Source organism: Sinocyclocheilus rhinocerous, unplaced genomic scaffold, assembly GCF_001515625.1.
Source record: "Sinocyclocheilus rhinocerous isolate Xijiao unplaced genomic scaffold, SAMN03320098_v1.1 scaffold182, whole genome shotgun sequence".
Lineage (NCBI taxonomy): Eukaryota > Metazoa > Chordata > Actinopteri > Cypriniformes > Cyprinidae > Sinocyclocheilus > Sinocyclocheilus rhinocerous.
Window position 1 is genome coordinate 1,113,425 of NW_015655576.1, and position 13,215 is coordinate 1,126,639.

Here is a 13,215-nt window from a genome sequence, read left to right on the forward strand (position 1 = left end):
TGTTAAAGGTTCTTCAAGGAACCAACAATGCCAATAAAGGACTTTTACTTTTAAGAGTGAAGGAGAGATTCAAGCCATATATAGAGACCAGAAAATTAAAGGCCAGCAAGCTACAACCTAGCAAACACCCAGCAATGCCCTAGTAACCATGCAATGCTAAAAAGCATTCCTGGGACTCAAAAATTAAGAGCGTGCAACACACAGTCATGGATACGAACTGATAAAAATATATGCATTCAATTCAATGTAAGTCAATGTTGATGCATAAATGTGTAAATGCATGCACTGTAAAAACAACAAAGTGTTCGTGCTGCCTTAAAATTGTAAAATGTGAAGTGTATATGAGTTCTCTTAACAAGTTAAATGCTAATTTTTTGCGATAGCTAACTGTAACAATCATTTTTTCAATGTTATAACCATTCTGAACCTCTCACTAACTCCTTAGTTATGCAACAGGCAAGCAAACATTTTCTTTAAAAATGCAATGTTATCAGTCTTGAATGAATACAATCAGTGCCTTTTAATGAATATGAAATAAAAACAACAAGCAGATAAGCAAAAATGTTTGGTATAAAGGGACAGGAAATGGAGAAAGCGACATAAAACAAAAGGAAACTAATCAACAATCTTACAGATCAACTTGTGTTGCACATTATGACAGAGTGTATATATATATATATACAGTGGGTACGGAAAGTATTCAGACCCCCTTAAATTTTTCACTCTTTGTTATATTGTCTTTTAATAATGCATATATTGCATTGGAGGGTTTTATAAAGACATCTAAGTAAGTTTAACCTGTCACTGGTTCACAGAAAAGTGACATGCCTTGATATCATCCGACAGGATGAGAACAGGCGGGAAAAAGCTTCAGCAAGGCCACTATCTGTCTACTCTGAAGAAACACTGGACATAACGGACAGCCAGGAGAGTGTGCAAAAACAGAGATAGAGAAGACAAGAAAGTGTTCTAGATGGCCAAAACTCGTTTCTGCTGTGTCCACTGTACTGCTGCTGAATGAATCTCACAAAACTGATCAAGAGCATGTCCAGGTCACATCTGACCCCAAAATCATAAGAAATTAAATGAGGCCTATGTTTAGGATCATTAAAGGTTTTTTTTTTAAATTTTTTTTGCTTGGTAACATTTTCCCCTAATTTCCCATTAGTCTAATGAAAAACTAAAACCATTATCTGAAATATTAATTTGATGTATAATAACCAAAACTGAAATAAAAATGAATAAAAACGATATAGACATTAAAAACTACTAAAAATGACGAAAACACACAAAAATGAAAATGAAAGCAGAAAATAGGCTTTCATTTTAGGAATCGTTTAGTTTTAATATTTAAGATTTCATTGAACCATAATTACACCATATTTCATTATGTAAACATATTATGTAAAATATTACATCATACGTAACATTTTGTTAAAAAAAAGAATTAATGGAGTTTTTTTAATAACAACACAACCTCAGTGAAGAAGCAAACATCCATTGGTGAGCGAGTGATGTAATGCTACATTTCTCCAAAAAGAAACAAACTCGTCTACAGCTTGGATGGCCTGAGGCGGAGAGTAAAATTAAACCATATTTTCATTTTTGGGTAAACTAATCCTTTAAGAATGTTCGAAAAGAATAACAAGATATTATAAATCATTGTGACAGCATACTGGACATTTTGGGTTGCAGAAAGTTTATTTGCTATCTTATAATTTAAGAAAACGCTTATTTAAAAAAAAAATAACAACAGTAAAACACTGATTTGAGTGGGTATTTCTCATAAGTTTCAAACAACAGCCCATGATTGCACATATCAGAATAGCACAGTGCATTTATCTCCATAATAGTGCCGAATGAGCTGTTAGGACTGTAATTTAAAGCAGATGGACACCCAGATAGACAATACAGAAGCTGCCCACTCAGGGCTGTGGGCGTTACAGTATCTGATGAGATAGAGGACATGTGCTAAAACCACAAAGATCCATCCAAACGTGGCCTTTTTGAGGGAAAGACAGAGAAAAGCTGGAGAACGGGGTGAGAGCGTGAGCAATGGGTGTGGATGGACCTTTAAAACGCACATACACGCGTGAATACGTACGGGGAGACACGCAGATCACTAGCGCAGTCAGATTTCAATCCACACGCCATCCTATCTCGACTATCCACATCAACAAACAACACTGAGCGCGTTTAGCAGATGCTGTTTGGGTTAAAAGAAGGAAAGCAAAGATTATCCCAAGTAGCAGTGAATAGGTGAAGAGAAGTTCTCTACGTGATAAAGACGGAGAGAGTGTGTTTTAGCAGGCACAGCCGGCGTGTCCCTCAGAGGACGTGTCCTGCGGACTGGAGTCTTTGTGGTTGGACACTGGACCATCTCCGTCCATACTTTCATTCATCTTCTCACATATCACATCCACCAGACACTCAAAAACCTGCTTCACGTTGATGTTGTCTTTGGCGCTGGCCTCAAAAAACTGGAAATCTGTGGAAACCAGAAAAAAGCAAAGCCAGGGTTATTATAGTTAACAGAAACCAAAATTAAAACCATGAAAAAAACATTTTTGTTATTTTTGTTAAATAAAATAAACTTTTTATTTCAGCTAGTTGCCGAGGAAAAATTTCCTCAATTTAATTTTGTTTATCTTGATGTACAAAAATAGCTAAAACTGGGGGGAAAAAAAACGATACATACAATTTTACAATCAAAATTACACATTTAATTTATTTATATATGAAATACATTTATTTACATATATTTATAAATATTTAACTTATTTATAAACTTCTCTTATTTATAAATAATTTAATTAATAATAATATATTTTACTTATAGATTGTTTAAGGAAATTATTGAGGTGTGGGGAGGTAAATAAATAAAACAGATTGTTTATAAATATTTAATAATAATTTATATTGCATTTAAAAAAAATATGAATCAGTTATAAAAAATGCTTTTATTTTATTTTATTTATCTTATTTTGTTTTTATTTATATGCACAACATTTTAATGATTATAAATTTAAAAACATTTTATATTACAATATACATTAATATATAAATTTATGACTGAATTTGTAAAATATATATATACTATGACTTATAAAATAATGTATACATACATATATTATTTTATTTATTTTGGTAGTTATTTTATCATCATTTGCATAAGGGTTATTAACAAGTTTTTTTTTCTTTGAGGATTTAAAAACAAAATATGTTAAATAAATAAATAAATGGAGACCAATTTTGTGGAAATATTCCTTGGAAATGTTCCATTGGAAAAATGTTCTACTACATATACTTATTTTTAAACAGATACAGATGTAGATATAGATATAGAAATAGATGTAGTAATGGACTTCTGCAACTGTGGCATGGCAGTTAGTGTACATTGAGAATCAGATGGATAATGAGTTTGAATCTTGTGATTTTTCAGCAAAAAGGCTAAAAATAAGTTGTAATGTGCATCTTCTCACCGAGTTCTTGAGCCAATCTCTGACTGTCCTCTGTCGGAATGAGTCTGTCATCTTCCAAGTCACACTTGTTGCCCACCAGTATCACCTGTGCGTTGTCCCAGGAGTATGTCTTTATCTGAGTGGCCCTAAGAGCCAAACATGCAGGACGTGAACATTAAACACTCTTAATACACACATAATGTACAGATGCATGTGTGTGTGTGTGTGTGTGTGTCACTCACCAGTCCTGAACGGCGTTGAACGAGTCCTGGTTTGTGATGTCGTAGATTAGCAGGAAGCCCATGGCTCCTCTGTAATACGCTGTAGTGATGGTTCTATAGCGCTCCTGTCCGGCTGTGTCCTGAACAACATAATCATTACAATAATCCTAATTATATGCATGGATTCAACATCCTGGGTTGTGAGGCTGATGATGAGATAAATGGTCTTCATTTCCTATATTGACCAGTAGATGGCAGAAAAGGGTTGTTGTTTTTTTTCAAAGAAACACTACTATATTCTGATGTCAAATCTGAGAAGTCTGTGTTATATTATGATAATCCATTTAACATATTTTTTTTTTAAATCATCAAAGAAAAAAACTTGTTAATAACCCTTATGCAAATGATGATAAAATAACTACCAAAATAAATAAATAAATAAAATAATATATGTATACATTATTTTATAAGTCATAGTATATGTATTTTTATATATTAATGTATATTGTAATATAAAACGTTGTAAATAATTTATAATAATTAAAATGTTGTGCATATAAATAAAAACTAAATAAGATAAATAAAAACTAAAACTAAAACCGATTCATATTTTCTCAAATGCAATAAAAATATTTATAAACAATCTAGCATAAATTGTATTTTTAAATGTAATTTAATTTAATATATTTTCTATTTATATGATGTATAGCATATATACAAAATCCATGTATATTTAATTTTACATACAAAATTACATATTTATTTACACTTCTATGTAATACATGTATTTAAAATAAATATATAAATAATATAATATAAAATTAAATAACATAAAATTGTTGAATTTTATATTTATAAAGATAAAAATAATACACATATTTATGATATGTGAATAATATATGATATTATTATTATGTGAAGTATGTATATTAATGTATATGTGTGTGTATGTGTGTATGTATGTATGTATGTATGTATATATATATATATATATATATATACACACACACAGCATATAAACAAATTTCAAATTATTTTCAAATTTTAATTTGTGTTTTCTATCTATCTATCTATCTATGCAAATAAAAAATACAAATAATGGAATTAAAAATCATCATAGTCATATGGACTATTGGCCTGGGTTGGCACAGCAACTATGCGCCGTCGCTTAGAAACCTGCTGGCCAAACTTATTTGCATGAAGAGCCATCCCATCATCAGAGAGGGAGGAGAGAAAGTGTTGCCTAGGCAACCAGTGGGTCACACAGGTTTACACATGATCCATTAATGTTTGGCAAGAGTGACAAACAGCAGAGACGAGCTCCAGTCAACAGCCAGATGGACAAAAAACTGTGAGACTTATCAGAATACAGAGTGGTGAAATAAACAATAAACGTGCCCTGCATGAATATGTATTTAGATCAATAATTATGCAAGCACAATTACTATTCTCTTGTTTAGAATTATTTATAAAGACCAAAGTGCAAAGAGACAAGAAAAAGAAAATCTGTGCAAAACAAATGCAATGATTTTCTATTCGGCTAATGTATGCTTTATGAATCATAAGCATGAATCACAGTCCACTATGTCACTATAATATCCCCTTTTAGGATTTGCACCCACAACCTCAAGGATCTTCAACCACTAGCCTATTTTCATTTCTAAATTATGCATAAGAAACATTTCTTCAATTAGAGTGAGCTACAAAAATGCATTGCAACCTTTTTATCTATCAAAAGTGTTTCAGTGCATCTGCAGAACTCTTTCTAACTCAGGGTCTTGTTGGACAGACAGTCAACAGCCGACAGATGCAGAGGTTCAGTGTGGCCAGGAGGCTCAAACTAACACACACAAGCCTGTCTGTTACTGGATCAGAGCCAAAGCACACATTACGACGAAACACGCTGAATGCCATCCAGCTCACATTCATCTCTAAACTAAAACACACTGTAAAAACTACTTCAAAATGTCATGCTTAATTCAATGTGTTACTTGCCACTACTTTCTTTATGAAATTTACAAGCAATTTCTGAGTGAAAATTGTTTCTTCACCATTTTGTTCCCCAGTTAGACTAATATAACATTCACAATAGCATTCTACACTCTAAAAAATGCTGGGTTAAATATAACCCAGCATTTTTTAGAGTATACTCTTGCTATTTCTGCAATATATAGTATGTATGTGCAGTATGCAAACATTTTGCATGCATAAAATACCTGATGAACTACAGTATACAGCATAGCACTGCATGAAATACTGCATCCCACAATGCATTGACTTGACCTTCATGTCCAGTATTTATGACGAATTAACTGGAAGTGATATCAGCCACATTCTCCTTCTCTTATGATTGAACAGCCACTGTTTTAACACAGGTTTGTGAGGTTGTAACACAGAATTGGATTAAAATGCAAAATAATAGTTTATGTATGTTATATTTTATGTATTTTTTTGTATTTTATATTCTCTTCTAATCTTGCTCCTCTGGAAAGCACTCTGGTCAGCCTAGTGGCTGTTGTAAATGTGCTATATAAATCAAATGAACTTGAACTTTTTATGTTTGCAAAATTATGACAATTGCTGAATTAAACATCATCAGGGTTATTATGGTTACCTAAAACTAAAACCATAAAACAATTTTGTTACTTGAAATCAAATTAATTTCAACTAGATTAATATATATATATATTAAAAAACATATTTTACTTCAGTGTATTGAAATAAAACTAAACTTAGGCTATTTTAAAAACATACTGTATTTCATTTAGTGTATCTTGATGCACTAAAACTGAAATAAAAATGAATGAAAACTATATAGACATTAAAAAACAAACTAATAAAAATGACAAAAACACAAACAAAATTACTAAAACAGTAAAAATTTGTAAAAAAAAAAAACATATATATATATAAAAAATCTAAATACTAAAAAAATCTTAATGATACTAAAATAACCCTACACATAATGAGTCATGTGATAAATGTATAGCATACTACAGTATAGTATGTAACAAGTAGTATGCACTTTGTCACATACAGAATACTATGCTACTGTTTTTATTGTTTATGCATACTAGTAGTTAATAGTAGGCAGACAGCAGCATGCAGCTAATCTGCAGCTTTAGAGATCACTGCAGCATCTCTGCTGTGCAGGAATTTACTGACTTCACTCCCACTCACAATACCGTACCAGCCGGCAGCTGACATTACAGCACATCTACACACCCTTCTGCAGCTGATAATTATGGCTTTCTGAGATGTTTTCTTTAATAACACCAGTAATGTGACCTTCAGTTCCTAAGGCTAAAACTTAAAGCCTAAAGCTCACATGCAAACAAAGCATGAAACATTCTCAAAGGTCTCTGTTAGTCATCAAACCTTTATCCTTTAAGCGATTCTGCGTCTGGCAATTACCACCACAAACATGACCGATCCACTGACATGATGAAACACTCATGCTTTGTAATGTCACAGTTTCCACACTTTTTGATTAATGAATGACTTTTCCAGTGATTTGTGATTAGGGTTTTAAAAACAATTTGTAGAAATTGTACTTAGAAGGCGTGGTTTTGAGCCAATTAAAAGTGTTAGAGCTAAATATATATAAGGGGTAATGCACAGCTAGCCATGCATTATCTCTAACTTAATGCATACCTGCCAGCCAATCAGAATTGAGTATTCAGACAGACCATGGTATAAATAACTACAAACATGTATATTCAGATGCATTTTTCATGACTTTTTAAGATTTCATTAATTGCCATGATCTATCCAGGCTTGAAACACAATTTCATGATATTTCCATGAATAACACAAACTAGTTTTACACTACAGTACACATTAGTGGCCTCAAATATGATGAGGGGCAGAAGACTAGACATAAAAACATGGTGAAGCAACAAATTACATGTTCAGACCACATGAACTCTTTCAAAACTGTAAAATCTTCAAATAAACAGGTTTGAATCTACAATTAGAAAATGCATCTTGAATCATCACTGGATACATAGACCTTTCCTGCAACATCTGATCGTTCACTTTAACTACAGCTGCAGAAACCTAGAAAATCTTTTCACTGCAAAAGAACAAAATTTATCATCTCTAACCCAGCCTAAGTCCACAAAAGGAAACAAAATAGAAACAGAAATGTGGGTAGTTGACATAATGTGCTCATTTTTTAAATCAAAATCATTATTTTAGGTTACAAATATATTAAAGTGCTCAATATTTTTATGCCTTTCACCATTTTTAAAGGGGTCATATGATGCGATTTCAAGTTTTCCTTTCTCATTGGAGTGTTACAAGCTCTTGGTGCATAAAGAAGATCTGTAAAGTTGCAAAGACTATAGTCTCAAATCCAAAGAGATATTCTTTATAAAAGTTAAGAGTCGTTTATGCTTCTCTAGTTAATTTAGCATAGTCCTGTGGTATGACAAATGAATAAAAAAAAATCTTTCATTTTTATATTAGAAAATAAACCTATTTTAAATAAATTTGGTTCTTTTGAACTCTCTATTCATCAAAGACTCCTGAAAAATAAATGTTATAAACTATTAAGCAGCAAAAACCGTTTTCAACATTGATTATAACAAGAAATATTTATTGGGCAACAAATCAGGATATTAGAATGATTTCTGAAGGATCATGTGACACTGAAGACTGGAGTAATGCTGCTGAAAATTGTAATAATATTTCACAATATTACTGTTTTTACTGTAGTTTACTGATCAAACAAATGTAGCCTTGGTGAACATAAGAGACTTCTTTTAAAAACATACTGACCCAAAACTTTTGAATGGTAGTGTAATAATTAAAAAAATAGTTTTAATAAAATACTTGAGTAGATGGGATTGAACTTGCATTAAAATTGTTCAAAAACAGATTCTCCTATTATTTTAAGACATCAGACTGATCAGGTGACAACCACACTTACCCAGATTTGCAGTTTGATTCTTTTGTTGTTGCGAAAAACAGTTTTGACCTTAAAGTCGATCCCCACCGTGCTGATGAAGGCTGAAGTGAAGGAATCGTCCGCATAGCGAAACAGGAAGCTGGTTTTACCGACGCTGCTGTTGCCGATGATGAGGATTTTAAACATGTAGTCGAAGTTTTGGTCAGCCGCGTCTTTCTGTGACGGCTGGAGACGCGAGTCGGTCACTGATGCCATCTGAAAGAGACAAAAAGTGTGCTTTAGATTTCATTTCAAAATGAATACAAAAACCACTTGGTAAGATTGAGAAATCAATTAAATTCTGCTTATCATAAGACCTCTAATTTTATTTGGATACATTTAAATACATAAAAGTATATGAAATATTACTGAACTATCTCCAAATAAATTTGGCTTCTCATTTAAAGTCAACATGAAAACAAAACTTAACACAAACAAACAAACAAAAACAGTCCCATACAAGATTTTCTCATCAAATATCCTGTTTCACTCTGAAACACGTCACACTACGGAAGTAAAATAGGTTTGCGAATGCTGTTTCATGTTGACTTCAAACACATCACCTGTTCTGGTCTGAAAACACATACTGTATCGGATTACCCTCAGAGCACAAGCTTCAGTCCACCGACACGAGAGCTCAAACTAACAGGCAAACTCTTGGGAATGGAAATAAAACCCCTCCACCGTCCAGCCGATCAATCAGACCCTCACGGGCCTGATGGAGAGGGTCTCCATGGTGACGGGCCCACCAACAAAGTGCGCAGACAGACCCATTAAAAGGGGAGCGGAGCACTCCAAACACCACTCCTCCCCAGAGGTGGAGATGTTACAACAAAGAGAGTGACTGCCCACAGCAGATATTGTCTCGAGGACACAAGAGCACTTGTTAGGTAGTATCTTTTTGAACTCAACTGCAATAGTAATTTAGAACGGCAAGTCTGTGAGTTGGTGGAGTTGGTGAGTTGGTCTCTCGCTCATGGAGAGACACACTTGGTGAAAAATGATTCTGATGAGCATGTGCTCACTGCTTTGAGAAGTCTGTAACTGGTGGTTAATCCTAACGGTCAGGTTTACAGTGTAGGGTAGGGTTGCAAAATCATTGGGTAAGACAACAAGAAACACTTTAGAGGTTTTGAAACGTCTTCCTATTTTAAGAGGAAAATTGCTCTAATAAAAACAAGCACAGAATGTGTTAAAGGGACTGTTTACTCATAGCTTCTTTTTTTTAATAAGAAATTAATATTTTTATTCAACAAGGATGCATTAAATCAATCAAAAGTGAGAGTAATGGCATTTATAATGTTACAAAAGATTTCTATTTCAAATAGTTCTTTTGAACTTTGTATTCATCAAAGAATGCTGAAAAAAATGTATCACAGTTTCCACAAAAATATTAAGCAGCACGACTGTTTTCATAATGATAAGAAGGAGCAAATCAGCATATTAGAATGATTTCTGAAGGATCATGTGACACTGAAGACTGGCGTAATGATGCTGAAAATTCAGCTCTGATCATGAATAAATTACATTTTACAATATATTCACATAGAAAACAGTTATTTTAAATTGTAATAATATTTCATAATATTGCTGTTTTACTGTATTTTCCATTAAATAAATGCAGCCTTGGTGAGCAGAACAGGCTAAAACATTAAAAATTCTTACCGAACTCAAACTTTTGAATTGTCGTGTACAGTGAAAGTGAATGTAGTCTATCTGACTAAACCAACATCAATCAACATATTTCTTGTGAACTATCACTTTAAGTAATTTTGCAAACAATGATTAAATGTCAAAAATCACAAAACTCAGAATCACCTTTTCTTCACAATTATTTACATTTATAGTTATATGCAAAAACTACATGCATACGTTTCCATTAAACAATGTTTTCACTTGCTGTTATTGCCTTGTTGTTCAAATGAAACATTAAAATTGAGTAAAACTGTACTTTCTAAGGTCTTATATTCTCAAAGGATCTTAAGCTGAAAAGTCTTGTCACGTGTTGAGCATGTGCACCGGCTGCATGAGGCCTTTCAATACTAAAACTGAAGCCAGAGATGTCAATGAAAGTGGATTTTATTCCATGATCTTCAACAACAAGACACCCCAAATCTCTCAAGCTACTTTGTTACCGCTTCATTTAATATCATTTCTGCAGTTCAGATGCGTGTCTGGATGAAACCCTAAAACAACACCATAAAACAGACCCGATCTATGCTCACCATTCATTTCACAGCTCAATATAACGGTTTTATACCGAACGGCACTCAGCACAGCTCTTTGTCCATTAGTAAGAACACCGAATCCCATCCCACTTGTCCCATGAGAGACACAAATCAATAATGCTATGGGCTGTATGGAACCCCTTCCCCCCATTAACATTACTTTAATCTGCATAGAATCAGAGCTTAATATTTCACACTAATAATACAGACCTACTAAAATATTAACTTCATATGCCATCACCTTCAACTATGCAAGAAGCTTTTAAAGGGGTCATATGATGCGATTTCAATTTTTCCTTTCTCTTTGAAGTGTTACAAGCTCTTGGTGCATAAAGAAGATCTGTAAAGTTGCAAAGACTAAAGTCTCAAATCCAAAAATCCGTTTTGATGACAATTGTGAATAATACCAAGTTACCACCATTTTATTTGCTATAAACTATGGTCACCATGGTACAATTTTAAGAAAAATTAAATTTGATCCCAGTTCAAACTGGATGCTTTAGATTTTTCTCAGTTGCAATGCAGGCTTCTTTCTTCAGTTTCAATAAGACTTTCTGATAAACAGTAAACACTGTATATTATGCATGACATGTGATATAATCATAATCAATTATATTAAAATAACACAGTTCTGTTTTAAACCTTATGGGAATATCTTGCCTCATAGACTTCCATTGTAAGTGCTTCACTTTTTTTTGGTCTATATCACAGTTGCAACACTGTAAAGAGCAGATTTGTTGAATATCAGATCTACACCCGGCAGGACCAAAATTCACCTCAGCTGGTTTTAATGTCCTTCTCAGACATGCTATAAATCAGTGATCTGTGACACTGACTCCATCACTTACACCAGAGGGCCCAACAGTGCTTTGAGGGACAGGGTCTCTGGTTACCATGATACTGATCGTCTGGCAGATGTGCACAGCTGTGATCCAGTTAAATGGAATTAAACAGGACACAGTTTGCTTTTATTCACTGCAGACTGATTCAAAGGTGACAATCACACAACTGCATTTCTTAAAATCTAATGAATGTAACTAAATAACCTGTTGTTTAATCCATGCATGCAGGAGGTTTACATAAATACGGAACATAAGAACTTTTTTCCTAGCAAAAAAAGTACCATGGTACAGAATCGTATAATACTTTGATATGTAGGCCTACCTAGAAAGGTATTTACATGGTATTCAAAAGAAGAGACTCGTGGAAGAATGTGGTAGTGTCATTGTTTATGTACACAGCTGTTCAGTTCTCAACCTAAATCTGGACTGAATTCGAATCCTCACTCTCTGGCGTTCTAAACTGTTTGAAAGAACAACGACGACATAATCACGATGGCATGATGAACAAAATGTTAACGGTTCATGTGCTGCATGACCCAAAGTTCATAAAGCTGTTCCCTTTCGGAGACAGAGAAAGGTGCATGATGGTCAAAATGACTCTCAAACGCAAAAACTCAATTAAAAGAGGTTCTTACCTTCACACGGATACTCGGCGGTTTATCTCGTGCTCCGGGACCGGGACTTCCTCGCGTGGAAACGCGAGTGTAACTCCGTCGGTGCGTTTGTGATTGTGTTCGAGTGTGCGTGCGTGCGAGCGTGACGGAGCTCCCGGATCTGAAGTGTTTACACAGCAGCTTCCAGCTACGTCCCGAAGCACCTCAGTTCTTTTTCTTCCTCTTTACAAACTTTTCTGCAAATACTTTAATGATATAGCAAATGTAAAATAAAAAATATCTATCTATCATCTGTCTATCATTTGAAATACCTTTTAATTTTCAATTCGATTATTGAATTTGAACTGAGCTAGTAAACAGAATGCAGAATTACAATTTACATTTTAATGTACGGAAGTAGGAATTTAAAAAATCAGAAAATTGATTATTTTTTTTACAAGTCTTTAAGTTGTAATGTTTATCAGTCTTGCAGATAAACGCATAGACTTTTACTAAATAATAAATAGTTTTTTAAAACACATTTTTCATTACTACTAGGGTGAAAAAACACTTCATTTCCCAGAATGCCATTACATCCTGTGAGTTGTGGACAATTCAATTCAAATTCCAACTTATGAAATGCAAATCAAGCTAAAGGAATAGTTCACCTTCAGTTGCTGGTCCGTCCCCATTGACTTCCATAGTATGGTGGGGAAAAAAACACTATGCAAGTCAATGGGAACCAGCAACTGAAGGTGAACTATTCCTTTAATGGCACCAAATTGGTCACAATCATGCACAAAAGGTATTTAAGTTTTTTTTTTTGTGAATAGGGTATTATCACTATAGCAGAATTAATGAAACGACATTCATTGGAATACTCCTTTGCACTTCCTCTCATGTATGTGTCACTGAATTC

The 13,215-nt window shown here is 33.6% G+C and overlaps 1 protein-coding gene across 1 annotated transcript; it reads right to left on the reverse strand.

Annotated features, from left to right (window-relative positions):
* Window positions 1-1,683: 1,683 nt before the first annotated feature.
* Window positions 1,684-12,525, reverse strand: LOC107718632 (ras-related protein Rab-3A-like). The gene is made up of 5 exons (XM_016525800.1): window positions 12,339-12,525; window positions 8,616-8,849; window positions 3,704-3,822; window positions 3,483-3,607; window positions 1,684-2,488 (listed from the first exon to the last, which is right to left on the reverse strand). Exons 2-5 carry the CDS (start codon window positions 8,847-8,849, stop codon window positions 2,304-2,306), a joined length of 663 nt encoding a protein of 220 aa, XP_016381286.1. The 5' UTR covers window positions 12,339-12,525; the 3' UTR covers window positions 1,684-2,303.
* Window positions 12,526-13,215: the final 690 nt, after the last annotated feature.

What these genes read in the sequence shown, in the direction of transcription:
- LOC107718632 (XM_016525800.1), bottom strand. Translation starts at nt 8,849, where the DNA reads ATGGCATCAGTGACCGACTCGCGTCTCCAGCCGTCACAGAAAGACGCG. An exon ending in TTCAACGCCGTTCAGGACTG is followed by an intron (nt 3,608 to 3,703) that starts GTGAGTGACACA and finishes TTTGGCTCTTAG; the next exon opens with GGCCACTCAGATAAAGACAT. An exon ending in GAGATTGGCTCAAGAACTCG is followed by an intron (nt 2,489 to 3,482) that starts GTGAGAAGATGC and finishes TGGTTTCCACAG; the next exon opens with ATTTCCAGTTTTTTGAGGCC.